This window comes from Monopterus albus, unplaced genomic scaffold (genome assembly GCF_001952655.1).
Source record: "Monopterus albus unplaced genomic scaffold, M_albus_1.0 scaffold217.1, whole genome shotgun sequence".
NCBI lineage: Eukaryota > Metazoa > Chordata > Actinopteri > Synbranchiformes > Synbranchidae > Monopterus > Monopterus albus.
The window spans coordinates 247,224-272,783 of NW_018128097.1; the positions used below are offsets into that span (position 1 = coordinate 247,224).

The 25,560-nt window shown below is 40.6% G+C and overlaps 4 protein-coding genes across 7 annotated transcripts in view; 2 read left to right on the forward strand and 2 right to left on the reverse strand.

Annotated features, from left to right (window-relative positions):
• Positions 1 to 265: 265 nt before the first annotated feature.
• On the reverse strand, positions 266 to 3,491 carry atp5po (ATP synthase peripheral stalk subunit OSCP). The gene is made up of 7 exons (XM_020619265.1): positions 3,381 to 3,491; positions 3,045 to 3,095; positions 2,467 to 2,577; positions 2,052 to 2,181; positions 1,477 to 1,589; positions 707 to 793; positions 266 to 534 (listed from the first exon to the last, which is right to left on the reverse strand). The coding sequence occupies exons 1-7, from the start codon at positions 3,405 to 3,407 to the stop codon at positions 424 to 426; spliced, it is 630 nt and encodes a 209-aa protein (XP_020474921.1). The 5' UTR covers positions 3,408 to 3,491; the 3' UTR covers positions 266 to 423.
• A 1,066-nt stretch (positions 3,492 to 4,557) lies between these two features.
• LOC109971173 (serine/threonine-protein phosphatase 2A catalytic subunit beta isoform-like) lies at positions 4,558 to 8,577 on the forward strand. The gene is made up of 7 exons (XM_020619264.1): positions 4,558 to 4,997; positions 5,408 to 5,617; positions 5,721 to 5,894; positions 5,995 to 6,084; positions 7,145 to 7,306; positions 7,429 to 7,547; positions 7,662 to 8,577. Exons 1-7 carry the CDS (start codon positions 4,896 to 4,898, stop codon positions 7,732 to 7,734), a joined length of 930 nt encoding a protein of 309 aa, XP_020474920.1. The 5' UTR covers positions 4,558 to 4,895; the 3' UTR covers positions 7,735 to 8,577.
• A 167-nt stretch (positions 8,578 to 8,744) lies between these two features.
• sfxn1 (sideroflexin 1) lies at positions 8,745 to 14,277 on the forward strand. Its single transcript, XM_020619263.1, has 11 exons — positions 8,745 to 8,893; positions 10,539 to 10,708; positions 10,806 to 10,976; positions 11,455 to 11,553; positions 11,644 to 11,719; positions 12,015 to 12,100; positions 12,304 to 12,431; positions 12,720 to 12,769; positions 13,146 to 13,195; positions 13,883 to 13,930; positions 14,084 to 14,277. The coding sequence occupies exons 2-11, from the start codon at positions 10,545 to 10,547 to the stop codon at positions 14,178 to 14,180; spliced, it is 969 nt and encodes a 322-aa protein (XP_020474919.1). The 5' UTR covers positions 8,745 to 8,893; positions 10,539 to 10,544; the 3' UTR covers positions 14,181 to 14,277.
• Positions 12,392 to 25,560, reverse strand: part of atp7a (ATPase copper transporting alpha) — a 35,342-nt gene continuing 22,173 nt past the window's right edge. For 3 of the 4 annotated variants that reach the window (XM_020619262.1, XM_020619260.1, XM_020619261.1), the window contains 14 exons: positions 25,193 to 25,426; positions 24,971 to 25,062; positions 24,008 to 24,135; positions 23,495 to 23,649; positions 23,270 to 23,404; positions 22,050 to 22,244; positions 21,684 to 21,866; positions 21,355 to 21,568; positions 21,043 to 21,189; positions 20,787 to 20,929; positions 20,275 to 20,478; positions 19,895 to 20,012; positions 19,692 to 19,794; positions 14,550 to 19,566 (listed from right to left, as the gene is read on the reverse strand). In XM_020619262.1, coding sequence (XP_020474918.1) covers positions 19,293 to 19,566; positions 19,692 to 19,794; positions 19,895 to 20,012; positions 20,275 to 20,478; positions 20,787 to 20,929; positions 21,043 to 21,189; positions 21,355 to 21,568; positions 21,684 to 21,866; positions 22,050 to 22,244; positions 23,270 to 23,404; positions 23,495 to 23,649; positions 24,008 to 24,135; positions 24,971 to 25,062; positions 25,193 to 25,426 — 2,325 coding nt within the window. In that variant the 3' untranslated portion in view covers positions 14,550 to 19,292. Of the gene's footprint in view, positions 12,473 to 14,549; positions 19,567 to 19,691; positions 19,795 to 19,894; positions 20,013 to 20,274; positions 20,479 to 20,786; positions 20,930 to 21,042; positions 21,190 to 21,354; positions 21,569 to 21,683; positions 21,867 to 22,049; positions 22,245 to 23,269; positions 23,405 to 23,494; positions 23,650 to 24,007; positions 24,136 to 24,970; positions 25,063 to 25,192; positions 25,427 to 25,560 lie in introns of those variants that run through there. The other variant, XR_002276507.1, reaches the window with a different exon arrangement.

Genomic DNA, 25,560 nt, shown 5'->3' on the forward strand with positions numbered 1-25,560 from the left:
CGCAGACGCAGGACATTTGTATCAGGCATGAATGTATTATGACACCTCTTATCACCACCACATAATGCTTTGCCAAATTGAGCATTACTAAACAAAGAACGTACCTTAAAAGCTAAAGGAGAGCCTCTGTTTACAATGAAACTAGGATTATAAAGTAACACTACTGCAGTGACAACTGCTACAATGTCTACAACATACCAGTGTCTAAATTGTCAGAAAATGCAATCTTACTTTACATAATAACAATTAATGATGACAACGTTCATTCTCCATTGTTTGTAGTTTTTATTAACATTAATATGAACTTAAACAGAGTCACAGGATTTATGGAGCAACTTCACTGCTAGAACAGGTAGCAACATATATCAAGTGTTTTCTCCTGATGGTCATTTCTGATCTTTTACAAAATGAAGTCCACAGGACTTAAGTTTCCCTTATGACCTTGGTCAGCTTCTGAATCTTTGTTTTGGTGGACATGTCCACATACTTGTCTCCGATACTGACAATCATGCCACCCAGGACTGAAGGATCCGACTGTGAAGAGGTGACAAGAGTTGATATTACAGATGGCTCAGAGTTACATTATTGTTTATTCAGTAAATTGGCATCATGCTGCTTTGTTTCACCTTTACTTAAATTAAGATAAATGTACACCAACTGCAAAAGGGGCTTTTTATGTTTTTGGGATCATGTATTTGTACTGTACCTTTGTTTCCAGCTTGAGAGTTTCACCTTTCTGAAGGAAACCATTGAGAGCTACTTTCAGGTCAGCAAGATTAGCTTCATTCAAAGGCTGAAAAGGATACATATTCATTGGATGACTATACAATGCATCTACAGAAAAAAACACAATTATCAACTGAAAGGCCATTTTCTATATGTGTAGTCTTTATAACAATCCCCATACAGACACCAAAACCAGCAATGAATTGCCTCTACTCGCTGTTAATGTCTCTCAGTCACCAACCTGGATCAGCTTTATCATCGATGTCATATAGACAACCATTGTTGTACAAAATTAAAAAGGCTTCAGGGAAACAATCCACTGCACTGGGTCCAAACGACCATACAGTAAACCTTTACAGCACCTAAAATAATCAAGTCAACTGCGCATATGGGAGATCTTCACACGAACTGTACAAAAATTATGGCCATTTGGAGCTTTTTGGGGCACGTCACCCAGTGCAGTGGTGTGTTTTACTGATGCCTTTTTAATTGTTTTTGAGCAAAAAAAGAGAACTATGGCACAGGTGAATAATCTAACTGCCTCTACTCACAGGCATGAGTAGAGGCAGTTTAGTGTTGGTTTTAGTCTCTGTATGGGGACTGTTGAAAAGACAACACAGAAAATGACCAATCTTATCTTTTAATGCACTGCTACATAATAGAGATTACTTGTATGAGGTGACTTGCTTTGAAGCGTAGGGTTAACAATAATGTGCAAGAACAATTCGTGCATGTCCACCCATCTCTTACCTGAGCAGTAGTGACAGAGCAGAGGACCTCTCCACGGTGCGCGCTCATCATCTTGCCAAAAGCACTGATAACATCACCAGTTCGAGTAAGACGACCATTGTCAGCCAAAACATCTGCAAAACAAAAAGCAGGATATGTCTGATTAACCATTTTAATATTTCTCTATATTAACAATTGACAGCTTTCAGATGAAAAATAATGAGTGAGCAAACATAATAGTGTACAGCACTCATAGTGTATTAACATTAGTTTAGCAAGATGTAAAACTTCTTCTTTTACTTTTGGCCTCTTTGTTGTACAATAATTGAGTTTTACCAAGTGTGTGTGGATAGATGACTGTACTTTTATTACTCCCCATGTTTATTAATTAAGTCAGAAATTGTAGGAAATACTTCAGATTCTTATAACCTCTTTAAGATCTAAGCAAACAGAGTTAAACCTATTTCATTTAAACTACGATATGTATGAACACTACACACATAAAATCTACTATGGTTTTCTTTGCTGTGATTAAGTCAATGTCATGCTAAGGCATAAACAATCGGGTCGCTTAGCCCTGGTCAATGAACACTCACTCATGAGGTTGACAGTAATAGGTGAAACCTTAGCCTTTGTAAGCGCATCACTGAAGGTTTTCTGCTTGATGCTGCGTTTAACATGAGGATTCATTACAATGCTGGAAATCTTGGGGTCCTTGATCAGGGTCTGAAAACCAGGATGGCACAAAGCAAAAGGCGAGTGAACTTATGTTCTAGAGGAAAGGCTGGGCTGAAACTGCATGGATTAGCAAACTCTGGCACTGATCACATTATCCCATTCAGCCATTGCTCAGATATACAGTACATTTAGAAATATTATGGAGGGTCCAAATGTATTACCAGTAACAATATTATACATATAACATGGCTAAAATGTTGAGAAAAACACTATATTCATTATCCACTTATCTCTACATCAATAAACTACAATTCAATTACGTTTTTGACTTACAGACACTTTTCGCAGTTCCTGCTCCACTTGGTCCAGTTTGTTCTGCTTACTGGCAGCTGAGAATAGAGCAGTGGCATAGCGGCCCTCCACTCCATACAATTGAATGGGGTGCTAGAAGGACATACGAGATAAAGTAAACTGCGATCAATAACAAATTATGTTGGAATCTGTAGACGAATGGTTTGGCTCAGTGCAGTTTACCTTAACCAGTTTTGCTGCAGGTCTGATCACAGAAGTGCTGAACTGGCGGACCTATAAAAGAACTGCATGATCTCAAAATAGAGAAATCGGAAACTGAAACAACAAGCTTTTGGCTGACCTTGTACCTTTTAAATTGCGTTAAACACAACTAGCTGGTAGGCTAACAAGTTAGCAGTCATTCAAGTGCAATGCCCTGTGTGGGTTTGTTGAACATTTAGCTTTATCCTCTGATTATCAGAAGAAACATAATACTTAAGATATATTTCTAAGGTGTGAATATTTTGGTCTAAACTATTATAAAAACAATAAAATAACACAAATCATTGAACATCTTACCTGCTGTCCTAGCATGAGTGCTGCCATTTTCGGTAGTTTACCTTAATCAGTTTTGCTGCAGGTCTGATCACAGACGTGCTGAACTGGCGGACCTATAAAAGAAATGCATGATCTCAAAATAGAGAAATCGGAAACTGAAACAACGAGCTTTTGGCTGACTTTGTACCTTTTAAATTGCGTTAAACACAACTAGCTGGTAGGCTAACAAGTTAGCAGTCATTCAAGTGCAATGGCCTGTGTGGATTTGTTGAACATTTAGCTTTATCCTCTGATTATCAGAAGAAACATAATACTTAAGATATATTTCTAAGGTGTGAATATTTTGGTCTAAACTATTATAAAAACAATAAAATAACACAAATCATTGAACGTCTTACCTGCTGTCCTAGCATGAATGCTGCCATTTTCTCCTACAACTGTCCAGAGTAGAATAAACGAATGCGCACGCGCATTTCAGAGAAAGACGTCATGCTATGGGTAATGTAGTCTTTAGAGTGTAGCGCGTTCTGACAAGCGAGGAAAAGGCTATCTATGTACAGTATATTGTGTTTTTTTTCCAAGACGATTATAATATCTTACTATAGGCGTAATCATTGTGCCTAGTGTTAAATTATACGAAAGTCCTGATAAAATTACCAGTCCTAACACTTAAAGCGCATTTTAAAGGCCTACTGCTTGTGTATTCTGACAGAAAAGACTTTATTTTATATAAAGCACATTTACACCACTGAAACTGGCACTTCACTTGCATAGGCACTGTCTACCTAACAGATTGAGTTACAGTTCTTAAATTCACATTTATGTTACCTGGTAGATTCTGTAGGCTTATTCTCAACTTTTACAGAATGAGGTCTTTCACCTCACAGGAACAAAATGACCCGCATCTCTTTAAGTAGGCCTATATTTGGTAACCAGCTGTGACAGGTGTCCTACCTTTGGGAAAAAGATACTCCACTTTTCCCCCTGAGAGTGTTAATCATATTGTAAAAATACTGGTATATGTTTGTTATTATTATTATTATTTTAAAAATTTCTGTACACTGTTCTTGACTTACACATTTTTATCATGCAAGTGGCAAGGCTCCGGATGGCAATGTCATTTTTTTGAGTGGTCCATGGAATACCATGAAATTTGATAGATAGCATGGTGTCCAGAAACTAAATCCTTAAAATTTGGTAGATCCAGTTCAAAACAGGCAACTACTTAGACTCATTGCAAGATATCCACAATGCAAACTATTTTGAATAAACCTAAACAGAAGTGAGGTGAAAAAACCTTAAAAAAATCAACTGGACTAGATTTCTAGGTCAAACCCATTTGCACACAACAAAACACATGAACATCGGCGGCCGGTCGGGGTCGCCACAGTATGCTTACTCCTGACTGTTCTCTCTTTTCTCCAGCAGAGGGCAGTTCAACCAGCAATTTCACTTTTTAAATAACCGGCATTCAGAAAATAAATATAAAATAAGTGAACAAAACATTATAGAATAATTGCTCAAACAAATATAGAAAGTATTTTTTTTTTATCCACCTTGAACGGCCTGCCATGGATGCGATGACGTAAACAGGATTTGTTGCTCAGCCTCGCTTTGGACCACAGCTTTAGGGCTGGGTCTACAGTTTCTGTGAGCTAGTTTTATAGTCGTCACTAACAGGTATGACCTTAGTAGAGAACTTCGCTGTTTCTGTATCATGTGAAACGATCACTTTGCATCCACCAAACTGTTGGCGCATTCGTTTTCGCTGAGTACGCAAACACAAACGCACAGACACTACAAGCTGCTAATGACCACAGAGTTTGCTAGGACGAAGCCGGGCCATCAAAACGTAACGAAATAACGACAGGTTTTCCTGAGGATTTTGTTCGCTAGCTGACAACAAACCAGGCATGGACGACAAGTCGTTAACCAAGGAGCTGGACGGATGGATTGAACAACTGAATGAATGCAAGCAGCTAACAGAGAATCAGGTCAAAGTCCTATGCGAAAAGGTAAGGTTTGTGCAGGAAGTCAGGTGAGCTTTAAACACCAACTGTTAGCACTACAGTGCTAGCGGGTCGTTAGCTGTGTCACATCTCCTGAATCGATAGACTTAGTATAAATAGCATATTGCCTGGACTAAAATCCGTATGTGGCCTTGCGCCGGAGCTACATGCAGATCATCACTAAAGGTGCCCACTCATCGAGAAGATGAAGGGGGCGGCTGCAAATGTGTTTTCCCTTACTTAGCCCACCTTTGATACCTTTTTACCACTGGAGTTTACTGAGTCTACCGCAGCTAACAGTATAATAATAGGCTGTGTCCTTCATGAATGCTCCTTGTTTACACCCCTGGGCGTCTCTACATTGCATTGGCCTAGCTGTTAATCAGCACCCTCCTGTGTTTTCTCGGTCCTTTAAGGCTAAGGAGATCTTGACAAAGGAGTCCAATGTGCAGCAGGTGAGATGTCCAGTAACAGTCTGCGGAGATGTCCATGGCCAGTTCCATGACCTAATGGAGCTGTTTAAGATCGGAGGGAAGTCCCCAGACACCAACTACCTCTTTATGGGAGACTATGTTGACAGAGGCTACTATTCTGTGGAGACAGTCAGTCTTCTGGTTTCACTGAAGGTAAAATAAAAGATACAAGAAAAAAGATAACGTTAGATAAGTATAATAATGATGTTAGTGGCTGATTATTCTTGAATTGTGTTTATAAATACAATTATTTTAGGTAAGATTTCCTGAAAGAATCACAATTCTCAGAGGGAACCATGAAAGCAGACAGATCACACAAGTGTATGGCTTCTATGATGAGTGCTTGAGGAAATATGGAAATGCCAATGTTTGGAAGTACTTCACAGATCTGTTTGACTATCTACCCCTCACTGCGCTTGTAGATAACCAGGTGAGATACAGTAGTTGTGTCTACATGCGGCACCTGTGATCCTGTACAGACAAAAGGACTTTGTCATTTATTTATTTACCTTTATCCTTTGTTCTCTAAGATTTTCTGCCTCCATGGAGGACTGTCCCCTTCAATAGATACACTGGAACACATCAGAGCGCTGGATCGCTTACAGGAGGTTCCTCATGAGGTGATTCTTCAGTGATTTCACACTAGTGGTACTCATTCTATAAGTTACCGTCATGAGATTTGGATATTAACCTCTATATTAAAGAGGATACTGGTGACTAGTTACAAGGATGTTCTAATACAGGGGTTCTCAGACTTTTGTGACTTAAGACTCACTTTTGATTGTTAAAATTTTTGAGGACTGCTTGACAAATCAATGAGAAAAACATAACGTGCTCAGTGTATGTATTCAGGGTCATATTTCCTCACCACATGCTTTGGAGCGTTTACTGACGCTGCAGGGTTTTCTCCCGAATCAGCTTTTTCTCTCTTTTTTTTTTTTTTGTTTGTTTCAAAAACCAGTCAATTCTGCATCTGAGGAAACGTTGACTGCCTGCTAGCTAACAGCAGTAAAACATGTTTGTCACTTCCTGATGGTGTGTTTTGATGTTGAAATGTAATTGGTCATTGAAATTATGCATTTTAATTTTGGTTTTTATGTGAATTCTTGAGTACATTTAGTAAATACCAAGCTTTGGAATATAATTATTATTATTTAAATCTAACCTTTTGCTGTAGCTACTACTCTGTGGCCCACCAGATGGCGCTCTGAGGCCCAGTGATTGAGAATGGCTGTTCGAATACATTTTGCACTCTGTTAAACATTCAGTATATTCATTTATACAAAGTCAGAGCTGAAATGTTGGTTAGTTGGTTAATCGCTTCGTCAATCCACAGAAAATGAATCAGCAAATTGTTTAAATAAATACTTCTGGGGTTTTGTATTGGTTAGAGGTGGCAGAGAGATAACACAAAGGCTACCTGTCCTATTCGAACCAGAGACATTGTGGTTCATGTTTGACGACTTAACCCTCACACATATTTCAGTTTTTTTTTTTAGCAAAAATTCCCAAATTTAACTGGTTCTACCTTCTCAAGTGTTGTTTTTTTGTCCTCTATGATAGTGTACTGAATATCTTTGAGTTTTGAACTGCTGGTCATTTGTATACAGTAGGTTGACTTTTTATAATTTTCTGCATGCTCGGTATTCTAAACAGCACCTGGTTTCCTTCCTCTTTCAGGGGCCCATGTGTGACTTGTTATGGTCAGACCCAGATGACCGTGGTGGTTGGGGCATCTCACCCCGTGGGGCTGGTTACACCTTCGGGCAGGATATTTCTGAGACTTTCAACCATGCAAACGGCCTAACTTTGGTCTCGAGAGCCCACCAGCTGGTGATGGAGGTACTTTAACCTTGTTTATCCACTGCAAGTCATTTTCCTTTCTCCTTGCACACACTGCAGATGGAACTATGACATTACATGTTATGAATTTAAGGTAACATGCCCGTAATCTCTTAATATAGGGTTATAATTGGTGCCATGACCGCAATGTAGTGACAGTCTTCAGTGCACCAAACTATTGTTACCGATGTGGAAACCAGGCAGCAATCATGGAACTTGATGATACGTTGAAATACTCTTTGTAAGTTAAGATTTTTAATATCAATATAAACGTGTTTAGTTTTGCCACTTCATAAAAAATAATTTGACAACAAAAAAAAAAAAATTAATGTGAGTGTGCCTCTTTGTTTTGTAGCCTACAGTTTGACCCTGCACCACGCAGAGGAGAGCCCCATGTGACTCGGCATACTCCAGACTATTTCCTGTAAAGATCACTGGCGACGATGGCGATGGGTTACACCGATGCTTGAGAAATGAAGCATTCATAATCCCATGGACCAAAAGAAGTCTGTGCCATAGTCACAGTTAAACTGAAACCATCACATCTAGCTAAAACTACTACTGTCCTTTCAAATCTTTCCTCTCTGTGCATGATGTTTTTATTGCTAGAAACGACTGCTACCATCACAACACCTGGGCCTAGATGTATAAACAATGTGTATACACAGAAACCGTGGGTATGCCTTTTCCCCACATATACAGGGGTATGCATAAACACAGACTGTCCTGGAAGAATGTGTGCACCTCGTTTCAGACCATGCGTACACATGATTTGAGTAGGTGTAATATGATGAAGTGGAAATAAAAGATAGGGTGAGACAGCCCATTGTAAACAGCTTGCATTGTTTTAGCTGTTTGCCTACACTGATCAGCCTTAATGTTATTGACTCCATAGATACTTTATTGATCCTGAGGGAAATTCAGGTATCCAGAAGCAGCAGCACTAATTATAAGAATCACAGCACGCCAAAATAAATGCATAAAAGTGTAAAACAGAAATGCAAAAAATATGAAAAGTATAAAAGTATGAGTATACAAATCTTAAAACTATATAAATATTGAGTAATGTGATTTGTTTAAGGGAACTTTACTTTTTCACAGGACTGTCGCCTACTATACTGTCAAACTTGTACATAGAGTCGTGTGTGTGTGTGTGGGGGGGAGGATCCTGCAAAGTTTTGCCAGTTATTGATTTATTGTTTATGTATCAATGCTGCCAACATGTCAGAGCATCAGCGGATGTAGTGTTCAGTCCTCTGCTCAAAGTAAAAGCCGCATTTAAAGGACGAAGTGAAATTTAATTTGTGACCTGTGGTGTTTTTCTACCATCTTACTGTTTTAGAATAAAAGTACAAATCCACGTATCTTCAGAACCATTTTACCATGCGCACTTTTTAATGGCGACGTCGGCGTTTTCTGTGCGTTTTGCCGCGTTGAGACAGGACTTTTACTTTCTCGGTGACGTTCCCGACACCGCGGGATGTGGCTGTGTGCGCTCTCCGTCGGTGCTGACGCTGCTGAATGTAAAATTAGCTGGCCGCAGCCTTTCAGGGACACCTCTTGCGGACCGCTGGAGCCCACAGCTTAGTAAGTGACCATATTTACAGCATGGATCTATTTACGCGTCAAGGTTAAACAGGCCGGCGTGCACTTTGGGTATGAGACCGTGAAAACTGGCTCCTTGTGAAGGCTGCTGGATGTGTGGATGTGGCAGACTGATACTAGTTGAATCCGGGGATCACAACTGGACGCTCACTGGGCTGGACAGATGTTTTTGGCTAGACAGATGTGTCTAATTAGCCGTTTAATAACGAGAACACTTGGACTTGCATTGGTTTGTGTCAGTGCTTTGCCCAGAAGCAAAAGCCCCCCCCCCAGTTAGGGTCCAGATTTGACTGGTCTGCGTCGGGTTAAGCAATTCATCGTATCCACGTACTCAGAGCTAGTTTATCCTGCGTCCACACACATAAATTAAACACGAAGTGAATGTCAAAATATCTGCCACATGCTGCCGATTTTGTAACCGAATGATGAGTTGTTGTGAATTGTATGTTAATGTGTAGCCACGCATCCCACCTTTGATTGGCCGAGAGTGAGGGCAGGAGCTGCTGAGGGTTTGGATATCATAGGCCGTGCAGTCCAAGGTTCAGTCCTGATTGGCCTCAGTAGACATTATATTAATGCTTATTAACAGGGGCTTAACAACAGCAGGAAATGCCCTGCAGTGTACAAATTCAGCTCCTGCACCCTTTTGGGGTTTTATTTGGGTGATCTCAGAGAAGGAGGCTGTTTTGTTGCCACCTGGGGAGAACAGCATAGAGATTAATTCAGTTTAAACAGAGAGCACGTCTCTTGCACTCCACAGCCACAGGCAAACAAAAGAGTGTTCTGGCTTGTTGTCAATCCAGCAGCCACCTTCGGTGCAATTTCAGGTGCAGTTTCATCATGCTGCTGGAGATCCTTGCACAGACTGGTCTCCCACTGGACCCTGAAACACTACTCTTCTCACACACTCATGCACATCCACCAACCTGCTGCTTTTAGCAGTGCAACAGAGCAGGCCAGTGTGAGGCATGTTCTTTTATATTGAAAATAAGTTGTAATGAAAGATACATTAGTGGATGTGATAATAAAACCCCAAATTTTGCATAACCTGCTGTTCCTAGCTCACTGTACCTGATGGATTATAGTTTTACTGATAAAACAAATACTTTGTACTATTCAGTGCAGATGCAACGGGCTTCAAAGAGCTGTTTTTCAGCCACAGTTTGGGGGTTGGTGTGTGCCTTTAATAGAGCTTTGCAATTTAGCTCAGTGTTAGGTCAGTCGTCACCATGGCAACATTACGCTGAATTAGCAGCATGGCAATCCAGAAAGGAGCTTTTCTTTTCAACCAACCCTCCTTCACTGATTTGTGTCTGCATTTGACAACAAAGGGCTGTAACCCCTGGGGCGAGTGCTGGAGCAGGGCCCTGGATTCCAGGAACAACATCACTCACTGTTTGACTAACACAATACAGTTATGAAACACTGTTTGTGTTATAATTCATCTTCACTTGTTGGATTTTCACTGTGAGGGACAGGTTTGTCTCAGATCACCATTCTAGCGTCCATTTATTTTCTCCAGGAGAAGGTTATTGAAAGTCCTTGAGCGTTAAAGTTTCATCCATACATACACTGTGCTTTGAAGAAAAAAACAAGTATGATCTTTGCAACATTTGCTTCCCCCCAGATAAATATGGCGGCAAAGCTGTCTACTTCCATAAATATCAAGGAGCCTCGGTGGGACCAGAGCACATTTGTAGGTCGAGCTAAACATTTCTTCACTGTCACAGACCCCAGGAACATCCTCCTCACCAACGAACAACTAGCACACGCACACAAAATTATCACAGACTACAGGTAAACCAGGCTACAGCTGCATAGTCAGCAGCCATTTACCAATAACCAGATTTAAAGGAGGGTTGGTATTGGATACATTTTGCTTTCTATCCCTCAGGCAAGGTATAGTCTCTCCAGGGCTGACAGAAGATGAACTGTGGAGAGCCAAATATGTTTTTGACTCTGCTTTCCATCCCGACACTGGGGAGAAGATGATCCTGATTGGCCGCATGTCGGCACAAGTTCCAATGAACATGACAATCACTGGCTGCATGATGACATTTTACAAGTGAGAACTTGTTTTCAAAGTATATACTCAGACTGTGACACCAAGCTTGACACTCACTGTTGATGCCACATTATTAGTAAATAGCCTTTTTCACAGAAGACATTTTGACATGGCATAGTAGGAAAATCAAATTTGTAATAATAAAAATAACGCCTGAATTCCAATTAGTTGCTTCAGTTTCAGGGTCTTCATATTGGCTCACTGTCATGGCTTACAGACACATTTGAATAAAACAGAGCTGTTGCGTTAATAGCAGCACCTGACAAGCCACTTGGTCTGTTATCTATCAAGACATGTCCTTAGGCTAATATTATTATTACTGAAGGATATCTGGAAAGGGAAACATTTAAGCCCAGTAATCCACATTTTTAAGGCATTTAAACACTAATAATAAAGTCCATCTTTATGTTTTCTAACTAAAATACAGCATTTCCTCTCCACATCCTTGATTATGACTCTGCTGTTGTAAATCTTGCAGGACGACTCCAGCTGTGTTGTTCTGGCAGTGGATTAATCAGTCTTTCAATGCAATAGTCAATTACACCAACAGGAGTGGTGATGCTCCAATTACAGTCAAGTAAGAGACCGTTTCTGATATTCACCCTTTACTTCAGCAACTTTTTGTGTTGATACCAGTTTTTGTGACCGGTGGCTCTTTTGTTTGCAGTCAACTTGGCACTGCTTATGTGTCTGCCACCACAGGGGCAGTCATCACTGCTCTAGGACTAAACGCACTAACAAAGGTATCGGTTCATCTAACCTCATTCTGCATCTCATTTTAATGTACTGACCTCAGCCGCCCCTGTGTGCAGTGTGAAGTCAGCCACACACCATCAGTCTCTGTCATAGCAGAGCCATGTTATTTACAGCATCACATTCTGTAATATGCATGTTGTCATTCCAGCTCTATGGTAGAAAAGCCATCATGTACAGCATCTAGAACCTGCAGTGACCTCGCACTTCCACTGGCATGAAAGATTAAACTGGTGTCAGGACAGTGTTTCATCATCCCTTCTGTTTTTATACTTCCTGCTGCAGCACGTCTCACCTCTGATTGGACGGTTTGTTCCGTTTGCTGCTGTAGCTGCTGCCAATTGTATCAACATCCCACTGATGAGACAAAGGTAAGGAGGATGTGCAGTGCTCAGAAAACGGGTTTGTAGCATGTCCCCAGTTACAACACAATGACTTTGACCCTGAGACAACACAACACTAATGTAGAAAACATCCCCAAAAACAAAGATTTTAAGGACATTCCTCTCAGAAGACCTAATCGAACTTCAGTTGGATTCCTCTTGATTTTACTTAATTTGCTTTGTGTCTTCAGAGAGCTTCAACACGGTATCCCCATAACAGATGAGAAGGACATCAGGTTAGGCGAGTCAACAAAAGCTGCACAGCAAGCCATCTCTCAGGTTGTCGTCTCCAGAATCCTCATGGCTGCTCCAGGAATGGGTAAGAAGATATACACTCAGCAGCCACTTTATTAGGTACATCTGTAATAAATAATTGAATTTATACATTTGACAATTTCACCAAAAACTGAGACATTGCAAGTTCCATAAATACAGATGTTGAGGTAGAAGTGTTGCATTGAAGTGCATACAGTTGTACACATGCACCTATTAAAGTGGCTGATGTGTGCACATATGATGGCATCATTTAATTAAAATATGTTTAAAGCCACCAGCTTTGTTGTATTTAAGGATTACAGCCAAGTGCAGTGATATTTTCTCTTTTCAGCTATCCCTCCATTTTTAATGAACCATTTGGAAAAGAAGGCCTTTCTGAAGGTAGGCATGTTTCACAATTAGCTGCACCCTTTAAAACACAAACAGCAGGGGGCTGCATTTGCTGCAGTAACCTCAACATGAACTGCATCGACACAGATGTGAAATACTCAGAGTGCTTAAGCTAAACAGTGGGAACCTGGTGTTCCACGCCGTCCATGCTGCTAAAATATAATATGCCTGTGTGTGAGGGGGGCGTGAGAGGTCTGTTGTTTATTTCGTTTTTCTAGCAGTTACGTTTTTTATATGGTTTTATTTTATATGTTAGGGTTTTTTTTCCATGGCTGTACCGACTGGAGGTCACTCTAAAATTTCATTATACATGTTACAATGACAATAAAGGATTATTTTATCTTATTTCTCTGCCTGCTCTTTTCAGAGGTTCCCATGGATGAGTGCACCTATTCAAGTCAGCCTGGTGGGATTCTGGTGAGTCCTCACAGATGGTCCCCCCTGATAAGCCACCATGTCAGTCCTTTGGGATTTCAACCCAATTTCTTACAAACAAGGATATGAAATATCAGTAATGCTAATATTTGTCACTTAGAATGTTGCTGTACAAAATTACTGTGTAGTATATCTAATGAAATGTACCCATATGATTTGATAGCTCCTTAGGTAATATTTCAAAGCTCTCACAGCCCATCTCTCTGTAACTGTGTGCCAGGTTTTGTGAGGCTTCAGAAATCTAATCTCTGGTTCAGTCATTCATTAGTGGTACTGCAGACTGGTAGTCAGCCAGCAGATTAAACAGCCTGTCTGGGTTTTCAGGAGTTTACACCAAAAGACGGCACAGATCCTTTCTCCCTTGTGTTTTACAGAGGTTTCCTAGCTCCACCTCCTCTGATCTAGACCTCAGAATGACAATTTACAGTCACTTGTAACATTTCTTTACTTCTGATTAACTGACATAATTGTGATTAGCAGCACATCCTGCCAACTAGCGTGTCGACTAATCTGCAATACAACGCAATATTAAAGCTAGTACACATGAAATGACCAGCTTGCTATGATGGCAGGAGGAAATTTCTCTTGCCCATCAGATATTTTTTAGACAATCAGATGATGGCAGGACAGAAAGCGTACATGTTTCTTAGAAATGCATTTCTGTTTCAGCCTGGTGTTTGCCACGCCACTGTGCTGTGCACTGTTCCCTCAGAAGAGGTGAGTGAAACATTCATACCTGACACTAGTCTGAACCCTGCCTTTTGGCTGAACGTGTGCAGAGTTTGTATGATTTCTTTCTGCCTGAACTGCTGCATAATGCATGTCTGACTGTTAAACCCTTCACTTCTCCCGTTCCTTCCCCTGATCTAGCTCAATGTCAGTCTGTCGCTTGGAGCTGGAGCTGCAGGAGAAAATCCGGGCCAGTCATCCAGGAGTAGAGCGGGTCTACTTCAACAAGGGTCTATGAGTGTGCAGCCCCCTCATCCAAACACTGCCATGTCACAGCTGCAGGCAAGCTCCTCACCTCCCTGCCAGCCCTACTCATTCCGTGTGCCAAAGTTAAGTTTGTGTCTCCTCATTTCCATCATTCAGATGATCTGAGGATTCCCTCTCCCAGCCAGTCTTTGTAAATGAGATGTTTGTTTTTGTCAGTGTCAGGTTTTATTCTATCTGCTAGAAAAGATTTTCTCTGACTGTATGATGCTGAGTCACGGCCGATACAGTGGCCTGTGTAAGATAGTTAAGTGGACACTTTTATTTCTGTAAAGCATTTTTATTAAGTTGGTTACTCGATCACCAAATCGTTTTCATAACTAAGGTTGGCAGGCAGTTTTCGTTTTTTTTTTTAAACCTGCATTATAATTGATTATGATCCGATTAATCAAAGACCTCTGCAGTTCATGCATTTGCCAAATCGGTACTCATGTTTTTTAGATCAACGATTACAACCTCATCCTCTGAACAGTGTTGCTTCAAAGAATGGTATTAATGGTATTATTCTGTTTATTTTGCCAAATGAGTGACATTCTGAAAACCGTTTCTCCAGGGATACATCATATTCAATGTGATGCTTTGATGATGGCGGCCATTGGTGGGTCAACATGGTGCTATATAAACAGTGCTTATTATACTATTTATTCTGCTTGCCAAACCTGCATGAACAAACCACTCTTCATATGAGCAGAATGGGAGTTAACCACGTACTGTACGTTTTCTCTTCTGTATACACAGACTCCATAGAGTATTCAGGCACCTTCACATTTTGAACTGTTTGTTGTAAAACAGATAAAATGTCCATTTTGCCCATCAGTCTATGCTCAGTAACTGATGACAAAGGTGAAAACATTTTGCAAATATATTAAAAATCAAAAGTTGAAATCTCTCATTTACAGAAGTATTCAGACTCATAATTCATTACTTTGTTGAAGCCCATTTGGCAGCAAGTACAGCTTCAAGTCTTCCTAGTACATCTGTACAAGCTTCACATACCTGGATTTGGGCAGTTCAACCAATCTTCATGTCACATGTGTTCTATGTGGTTTAAGTCCGAGCTTTGTCTGGGCCACTCAAGGAAGGTCAGACACTTGTCCTTATGTCACTCCAGTGATGTCTTGGCTGTAGGCTTCAAGTCATTGTTGTGCTGGACAGTGTGAATGGAAGTCACAGTCTCAGTTCAGCTCTGGAGCAGGTTTTACTCTAGGGCCTCTGTGGATTTGGCTACAATCACCCTTCCCTCAATTCTGGCCAGTTTTATACCCTCGTCCTGATCAACGCCTCACCACAAGTTTATCCCAGGGATCTACAGAGACTTCCTTAGACTTCATGGCCTGGTTTTTGTCCTGACATACAGTGTAAACTGTGGGACTTTACACTATACATACAGGTGTGTGATTCTAAACTAAGTCCAATCAAGTCGGTTTACCACAGGTGAACTCCAGTCAAGTTCTAGACACACCTCAAGCATAATTAAAGTAAAGAGGATGCACCTGACCATAAGTTGGAGGGCCACTGAAAACTTTAGTAAATGAGAGATTTCAGTTTTTGGTTTTTAAAACATTTGCAGACACTTTTAAACCCATATTTTCACTTTGTCCTTATGGGTTATTGAGTATAGATTGCTGGGTAAAAATGGCAATTTTGTCCATTTAAATTTCAATCTAAAACAAAGGTGTGGAGGAGTGAATACTTACTGAAGGCACTGTACGGTTCAGTCACACTTTGGCTACATTCAGTAGTACTCAACAGACTGTGGTGTTGTTAATAAGCATTTCAGCAAAACATACACTCTTCTATCGCTAATACTCAATAATCCAGAATAATATGACCACATCATTTGACCACACTAAAAGTGTAAATGCAGCATCCTCAAAGGTTTAATTATTACTGCACAGAGTGATGGTTTTAAAGTACATGGATGTATGCATTTGGGGTCTATGGTAGTTACAAACATTAGTACTGGGGGAAATGCCAAAGACATTTTCAAGATATGAATGGCATACAGAAGAATCCAGTCACCCAGGTTTATTGAAACTGCTGTGTGGACATTGCAAAGAGCATCACATTGAAATCCACTGGAACCTCATGCTGAATTGTCCCATCCTGGACAGTTTGAGGAATGTGGAAACTCCCAGATAAAATCAAGAAACAGCAAGAACCTCCTGATTTGTTTTATTATACGTTTGTTAAAGAGAAATATTTTACATCAGCTCACAGTACCACAGGTAAAGCAGGTAGCAGCAGTGAGTATTCAGATGATAATGCCTGGTAAGTGTGGACACAGTCGGTGTACACTGTTTTATCAGCCTGGTACCAGGCTGGATTCATCCAAAAGGCTCCCACACTTTTCAGCTGGTAAATAAAACTGGTGACCTTTGTGTGCTGCATTAATAGCTACTGTATTTCACTGCACTAAAGTGGAGGCCAGTTTCATATCAGAGACTGTACAGCAACATGCCAGATTTATCATTGGATATTTTAAAATCAGGGATGAAAAAAAAAAAAAGATGGACTTGAAGCAACAAAACTCAACAGCCGTAAATAAGTCTTCGAACAATTTCTCCTCATTTTGTAACTTTAAAAAATTTCCAAAGCACCTTTAGGACCCAATGAGCAATTGAAATCATTTGGTGCAATGCAAATGTTTACATTTTAAATATGAATATATCAAATGTTTGTGAATATTGATTTGATTTCATGACATCTTTGGCTCATCATGGAGTAGAACTTCCTGTAAGGTGTTTAGTGTTTAATATACTGTAAGTCTACTTACATATATCGCTGTGAACCTAACTTTATTTCAGATTGTCTGAGTCAGAGCTGTTCCCTAGCTGGTTTGACGTGAAGTTTGTTATTCTAATGTTCATGGTAACTGAATGTAGCATTCTACAGCTGTTCAGTGTCTTAGTCCAGGGAAGAACAACGTTGTAACAAATGTTTCAGATGTTGCTTATTTTTAAAACCCGTTTATTTTCCTGACTACAGTGCTTTTCAGCAGATCCCCAATCAGTGGAGTAAGAAAAGCCAATCAATACTAAACCTGCCCTCTGTTAGACATTACTGAGCGTCCACTTACCTCTGACTGCATATAATGAAAAGTCATTCTTTCTACCAAAAATGCCCATGTACAGCCAAAGCGATACAAATCAACTCGAGGAAAATTTATTTACAGTTAGCATTAATTGAAATGAATATTTTTAAAAAGATGACAACATTGTTGTTTGATTTTTCTGTGGTGCTAAGGTGATGTAATGTTTAGACTAACCGGATAAAATAAAGAGAATGAAAATCTTGTATGTGTTGTTTGTGACGATGACCACGTGGCTCCACAGCACCACCTTCTGGGTTAAATTGGACATAGCCAAGTGACATTACAAAGGCATTTTATTCAAAGGCACATAATGTTCTGAGGAATTATGAACTGCAGACACCAACTTGCTTAATTTACAGCACTGCACACAGATGGACATCATGGCAATGCAATGCACAAAACAACAGACTGGCATAACTGCAGTCAGGAAGCTGTGACAGATACATAACAGAATGCATCATGGGAGGCAGCAGGATAAACTGATGGACTTTTTAACCACCAGAAACAAACACTGGAGACGTTTAGCTGTAGTGATTTTCTACTAATTTGACACAGCAGATAGTAAAGTAGAGTCAGAAAATGTCTCTGTAATCACTTCAATGTAATCTAAAGCACAGACAGGATACACAGGATACTACTGCAAGATGTAACTGCTGTGGTCCGAATTTGACAACTTATACAGTGTGATTTAATGCAACAGTCTACTTCATATATCCATTTGTGTGTTGAGACACAGATGTGTTTAGTTGCTGATCCTGCTGCTGTGTCCTGGTACCCTGGGTAGAAAGATGTTTCTTTGATCAAGCGCACCAGCGTTAATCATAATTATTGTATAAAAAAAAAAGCAGATACATAAACAAAGCTCTATCACTGAATGAAACTCCTAGAAGCAGTAACACTATATTTCCTATTGTGAAGATACAATTTGGCCTTTTTATAACACGCACCTTTGCAACAAGCAAACAGTGACATTCATGTATCAACTTGTGTTTAAACCTAGCAGTGAATAATGTTCACATTCACTGGCACACACCCAGTATCAATGACCAAAGATGCAGAGGGTTGACAGAAGCAGAAGAATCCAGACTAGACTCCTGGCATCACCTGGCACAGTCTGCCTTATTCAGGTCTCTGCTCTGCTGACCACATCTCGGTCCACACTTTGTACATATTAAGTCTGAGGTAACTTCTGCACAGTGCTATCTTTGGGATGTGATGGATTTTGCCAAGGTGGCTTTTCAATTGACACTTGGATCACAGCAACAATTACTCCTCAATCCATTTATGCTCTACATAAAAATGAGTTTGTCGCAAACTACAAAACTGAACAAGTTTTTGTCTTACTGTGTTCACTAATTACACATTTTGGAAAATAAAAATGTATATTTGGATTAAACAATTTTTTCACATAAGACATAATAAAAACAAAGATAAATACAGATAAAATAAATACTCTAGATTTAAACAATGTTAAAATAATTTGTCATTTAAGGAAGAAATATTAAAATAACTGTAGTGTCAACTCTTACAAGGGGCACTACTGTTAAAATGTCTTTGGATAGATGTTAAAGATTGTACTGGCAAATGACCACAATGGCAGAGCTGATCTCAGCTCTGCTTCCTAAAAGCAAACACCTGCTCATAAATGTTCACACATCTGCAGACAGACAGCATCAGAAGAGCGAAGTGTCAAAGGGTTGGTCAAAGAGTGTACCCAAGGGCAGAGACCTCAAGAACTAGTGACAAAAGGCAGTCTGTCAATGAACAAGAGGAACTCAACCCAACATGTTCTGAAATGGATATGATCTGCAGGTTGAGCTTAAAGGAAACAAGGTTCATACAAGCTCTCTTCAAGTCAACAGTGCTGCCCTAAGGCACCTACAGTCGATGGACAGAATATTTAGTATAACCCTTTAAACTTAGTGTGGTCTAGCCTTGAATAAATGTAGCTGTAGTCTATTTCAGCATACAAAAGTCTTTGCTGGGCCATGTTCAGCAAAACTCCTCCTCGCCCAGCGCCTCCCCCACCAGCAGTGAATGTTTATCGGGCTCACTGAGCGCCAAGCTGTTGAGCGAGTGCCTGTCTGAGCGTAAGGAGTTGATCGAGGCTCGGCTGTAGTTGACAAAACGGTCCAGCAGGCTGAGTCTGGGGGAGGGACGACGCATCTCACCCATGCCGATGTGGACGCTGACATTGGACAGGCTGCCCTGCTGCCTGCTGCTCCCCAGTTGAGCCTCCAGCATCTCAGCACTGGGCTTAGTGTAACTACAAAAACAGAGATAAATACAGAATGTGATGAGGAAAGGGTTTTAGATGACTACACTTAAAAAGGTGAAAAACAAAGCACAAGGATAAAAGCTGTCTCAACAAAGCATGAAATAGCTCATTACCATTTAAGTAGAAGAGAGGACAAAACCACAGAAACAGATGACAGTGCCATTGCAGCGGAGCCCATCCATGGCTGCAACACCAGACCAATGGGAAGGAAAACACCTGTGAGCAAGACAAATTTCATGTTACTGTACTGGTCAAAGTTGTTTGAATGATCATTGTCAGTGTGCTGATATGATCCAAATCTTTTGCAGTCACCTACCAGCAGCGATTGGAATGCCAACGAGGTTGTAGACTAAAGCAAAGACAAAGTTGATCCTAATCCTCTTGACGGTCTTCTTAGAGAGGTCAATACTGCCCACCACATCCAGGAGGTCGTTCTGCAGTAAAAATGAAGACAATGCTAGGAAAAGGTTGGAAATGCCAGATAAACAGCTATTTGTAATAAATGTAAGGGATTTAAAACATAACTGATTTACTAAATATTGTATTTGCAGATTAAGCTGTATTATACTTTTGGCATCAATGATGACATTATACAGTATCACAATATACTGTGATTTATGAAATGGCTGATGGGCAAAACAGGGACAGAAATTCATGACAGACTCTTAAAAAAATTCTCCAAGCTCAAAATCTCACCCTGATCAACACCACATCTGCTGCCTCTATGGCAACATCTGTGCCGGTTCCTATGGCGATGCCCACGTCAGCCATGGCCAGAGCAGGGGAGTCGTTTACACCATCACCCACCATGGCTACTCTCTTTCCTGCCTGCTGTAACTGTTCCACCATGGCCACCTTGTGGGAAGGAAGCACCTCCGCAAACACCTTCCTGATACCCACCTGGTGGAGAAGCAGAAGGTCACAGAGGCTCAGATTTGGCTTTTTTCCCCTCTGCTTTTTGTGTTGTTGTAGACAAAAGAAAGAAGCATGAGAATACCAAAGAATCTGTGACTGCAACAATTTTCTGGGAGAAGCAGTGTGTTATCCAACAGAAATGCAGGGGTGGTGATATTTTTGGCCATGACTGTATGAAGGTTTGTATGAAAGCACACATTTTCCACTTATTGTTACACTGTCAATACCCAGCAAGTGACTCAAAAATATTGATCTTTTCAAATCAACCAGCTCTTTATCCACACAGTCTATACCTGAGCAGCAATGGCTCGTGCAGTCTTGCTGTTGTCTCCGGTCATCAACACAACTTCCAGACCCATGTGGGTCAGAGTGTGCACAGCCAGCTCAGCCTCTGGTTTCACTGCGTCTGCTATGGCTATCATCGCACACAGCATGTCTATGCACAAATAAAAGGATTTGATAACAAAAACACAATCATTTTAGCAGCTGGACAGAAAATGCTGGCAAGCAGCTAAAAGGCTAAATGTAACATTAAACAGTATCACTCACTGTCCACAGCTACTAGAACAGCAGTGCGGCCTCTGCGCTCATGCTCAGTCATGGCCTCCTCTGTATCACGTCTGATCTGTAGGCAGTACCTGCTCATCCACTCTCTGTTGCCAATCAGGACAACATAGGTGGTTGTGGGGATGAGGCCTATACACAGATCACATGGGTTAGATTCACAACAGAAAGGAAACAAAAGATGAATGAAGCACAAGTTCACTATCTCCATTACTTAAATTCAATCTAGAAAAACATCAACTAAACGTATCTGCTGGATAAATGACTACAACAACATGTTAGGACTCCATCTCTTACTTGGTGGCTGTGGGTCCATGATGAGTGGATGGGTGCTAGTGGTTATCTTGGTGTTACTGATCTGCACAAGGACGCTGTTGCGCTGGTTGTTGTCCTCGCTGTCACTATCAGTCTGTTTCAGCAAGGACTCTATATTGCTGACCTGACAGCGGATGCCACAGCCCGGCACTGCCTGAAAGTCTGTGCATGTGCCAAGAGACTCTGTGCCAAGCTCCTGCACACAGACAGTTTTGAGATAACATTTTAGAAATCTAGGTCCTGCAGAGGACCGGTCACCTGAGAGTTCCAGTGAGTGGAGTGTGGGGGTCAAATCTGAGGTAGAGTCCAACCTGTTTGCAGTATTTAGTGATTGCTGCTCCTAGAGGGTGTTCACTGTTGTTCTCAGCGGTACCCACAATGGCTAGCAGTCGGGAACGAGGCATCTTGTTTCCCTCCACAACTAGCTTGACTTGGACAACCTTTGGAGCACCATATGTGATGGTCCCTGTCTTATCAAATACCACAGTCTGGACCTGCACATAAACAAGATATGTTAACAATCAACAAGAAATACTATCAGGATGAAATTTTAGTTTTCAGGGTATTTAATCAGGGTAATATCTAGATGTATGTCATTTTTTAATATAGGAAACCAGAAATCATTTCATATTATGTCCATGCAGTGTCAGGGGGGTCATAGTATATCACTAACACACCTTATGTGCCATCTCAAGCGGCTCTCCTCCCTTTATCAGGATACCATTTTGGGCTCCAACCCCCGTGCCCACCATGACAGCTGTCGGGGTTGCCAAGCCAAGGGAACAGGGACAGGCGATGCATAACACAGTTATGGAGGCCTGGAAGGCGAAACGAATCACTGCCTCAGTCCTGGAAATGCTCTTGTCATAGCCCTGAAGGGAGAAAATCAGGCTATTAGCTTTTGATTCAATTTATTTACACTTTTGCATTTACTAAAGGAAAGAAAGTTATATAGTGATCAAGTACAACATCAGATGCACTGACAAAGCAGTGACACTTAGGCAGGTCTAATTTTTTAAATGGTAGAAAATGAAAAGAAATCAGAAATTCAGAAATTGCATTGTTGCAGTTATTCTTTTATTGATACCATATCAATAATTTAAACTTAAAAACTAAATAGGCCTATTTTTGAAACAGGACCACCAGCATTTGGATGAAGTAGCTTGAGCTGAAATATATATGTCAGATTAAGTAAGATCTCTTCCAGCTTTTATTTCAATGTGTCAGATACAAATTTAATCAACAGTTACTGCAGTTAATCAACTATTGAATTGGATTTGATATTGGAAAATAACCACATTTTTTTGTGCTGGGACTGAGGCCAATACATGAATATGCAGCTACAGTATAGGCTCAGACCTAATCCCTTAAAGTTAAGGCCATCAGCTCTTCTAAAACTAACTCAATAAGCAGTACCCTATCCAGTGTAGATCCAAATATGCTCACACCTGAGCAAGTATTGTGAAAAGGATGACTAAGTAGGCTGTTCCTCTGTCTCTTTTTTCTCCGATACTGACTGTGTGCCTCACATAATACATGCTCTGGTGCACAGACTTTGCACCTGTGAGTGTTTGCGCATTTTGGAAACAGACTGTTTTACCTGTGTACGATCAGCTATAGGCCTACATGTTGCAATTAGGGCACAGAATGACCAAAAACTTTGGCACATGCTGGCCTGGCACAGCTGATGTGACATGTACACCAACATGAAGCAGGGCGAGTTCAGTATGTTTGTAGTCGGTTTAACACTTTTGAGTGGAGAACATGAACTGCTCATGACAAATATTATTGGGGGGTGGGTCCCCCAGTCCCCTGTGGAGAATATAGATGTCATTTCTTGATTTTTATCCTGCGGAGCTTGGTACAGTCAGACATTAAGACTGAAAAGAATACTCACAGGAAAGTACTTCTCCACTAGAGGAAAGTCAACAAGTCCAATGACAATCCAGGCGACAAGTGTAAGGATGGATATGCCAACAATGAAGGGTACAAAGTAGCCGCTGATTTTATCTGCATATTGCTGAATGGGAGCCTAAAAATAAAATGGCAGAAATTACAAACATGTACAACATTACTCTCATAGCAGGTAGGCACAGTGCTAATCTCAAATCACATAATTCACCTTTGAAGTTTGAGCCTCCTCCACTAGTTTGACAATCTGAGACAGCGTTGTGTCCATGCCAACATGTGTAGCACTGACAAGCAGAGAGCCATTCTGGTTAATGGAGCCTGCAATCACAGAGCTCCCGGGTTTCTTAGTCACTGGCATGGCCTCACCTGGAGTCACAAAGCAACAGCTGGTCAGAACACACAGTAGCAGCAGAAAACAGGCAGCAGGAAACAGATGTAGGTCATCTGGAGAAAATGCTGGTGCTTTGGCAGAAACCAGAGTAGAAATCATAACCAGAAGCTCCGTATCCATTTATTATCTCACACTGCAGCAAAAGGGAAAACTGCTAAATAACACGTTTCAGGGACCAATCGGAGCAGGAGTGAAGGCACAAACTGTATCTCTTGCACTGGCTGACTTCACCCAAGTATTTACATTTTAGCACATTACTGCCACCAATATTGATATCATTCATGCCATTAATCAACAATTACGATACTTGGTCCTTCAGTAACTGCAACCAACCTGTGATGAGAGACTCATCAGCCATGGAGTGTCCTTCAATGACCCTCCCATCTACTGGAAACTTCCCTCCTGGAACGACTTTTACCACATCACCCCTCTGCACCAGCTCAACATCCACCTGCTCCTCACTGAACAATATATATGGATGTCAAATAATGTAAATATCATAATTAATACAACACTACACTGCTTCTGTAAATATATTTTTCAATACAGAAAATAATTATGCACAGTTTTATTAAGCCAGATTTCTCTCAGCAGGATTTCTGAAATTACATGTCAGACTTTATCTCTTATTTTAAGGTAAACTTTGTCCTTCTATCTTTTGTCCTAGCGGCATCTCTCTGATAGAGCCAAGCTGAACTGTCATCTGAAAAGCAGGGGGGTGCTTCTCCCTTTAATTCTACATTTTTCATATGGAACATGTTTATTACATAGATTGGTAGAGGTTGAGTGGAAAAAAATGCCAGGCTTCATCAACATCAGAAAATAAAAATGTTTTCTCTAAGTCACTATGGCAAATGTCATGCAAAAAATGTAAAGTGTTTAAATTGTATTTTAGTAATGTAATGTGGTTTGGCTTTAGGGATTTTCATGGTCTTTATAAAAGCAATTGCACAATGATCCAACTGCACTATATATATATGTATGAAGACGATTTGTCAAAATAAAATCCAACAGAGCTGATTTCTTTTATATTTGGTGTAGTAAGAGGAGACCAGTTGTGTTAAGTTTAAAGCGTGATAAAGGTCTTTGAACGTGTCCGATGATGATTGACAACCAGTCACCTTAACAATTAAAACTAAACATTAAGACTGAATCCCAGTGAAAACTATCTGTGTCATTCTGCTGAAAATCACTTGCCACTTGTTTATGCTATGGTAGACCCTTCTATTGACATTTCAACTAATCTAAAACATGCGAATGGTTCCACTAAACCAGGTGAGTGTAGAGAATGAGCACCTGACAACAGACATGTCACTGCCCAGAGTAACCACTGTGGCCTCAGTGGCTTGTAGAGACATTAGTTTGGACAAAGCCTCTGATGTCTTGCTCTGGATGGAAGAAGAAAACAAAGAAAACAATTTCAAAGTAACTAATAAATTCAACAAAGGTTGCTCATTCCAGTGCTTCAATAAGATACAATGAAAGTCAAAGATTTCATTAACACTAGATGAGCTGAACCTTAGCTATCTGTTCCAGCCAGCGTCCCAGAGCGATGAAGACAAAGAGCATAGGTGGTGTGTCGAAGAAGGTGATGGGGTTGACTTTTGCCTTCTCCACCATGGCCACCATCAGGACAACCACTGAGTAGGTGAAGGCTATGGAAGTAGCCAGGACTATTAGGACATCCATGTTGGCAGATCGGTGTTTGACTGCTTTATAGGCTTGAATGTAGAAGTAACGACCACCAATCAACTAAGGAGAGGAAAAACAGAAAAGCTTGAAAACACAAACGTTTCATTCAGTCTCCCTACGCTTTCATAAATAAGTGCTTCTTTCACCACCTAATAATATGGTGCCGAGATGTCTATATCATGCTTCCTGAAGTT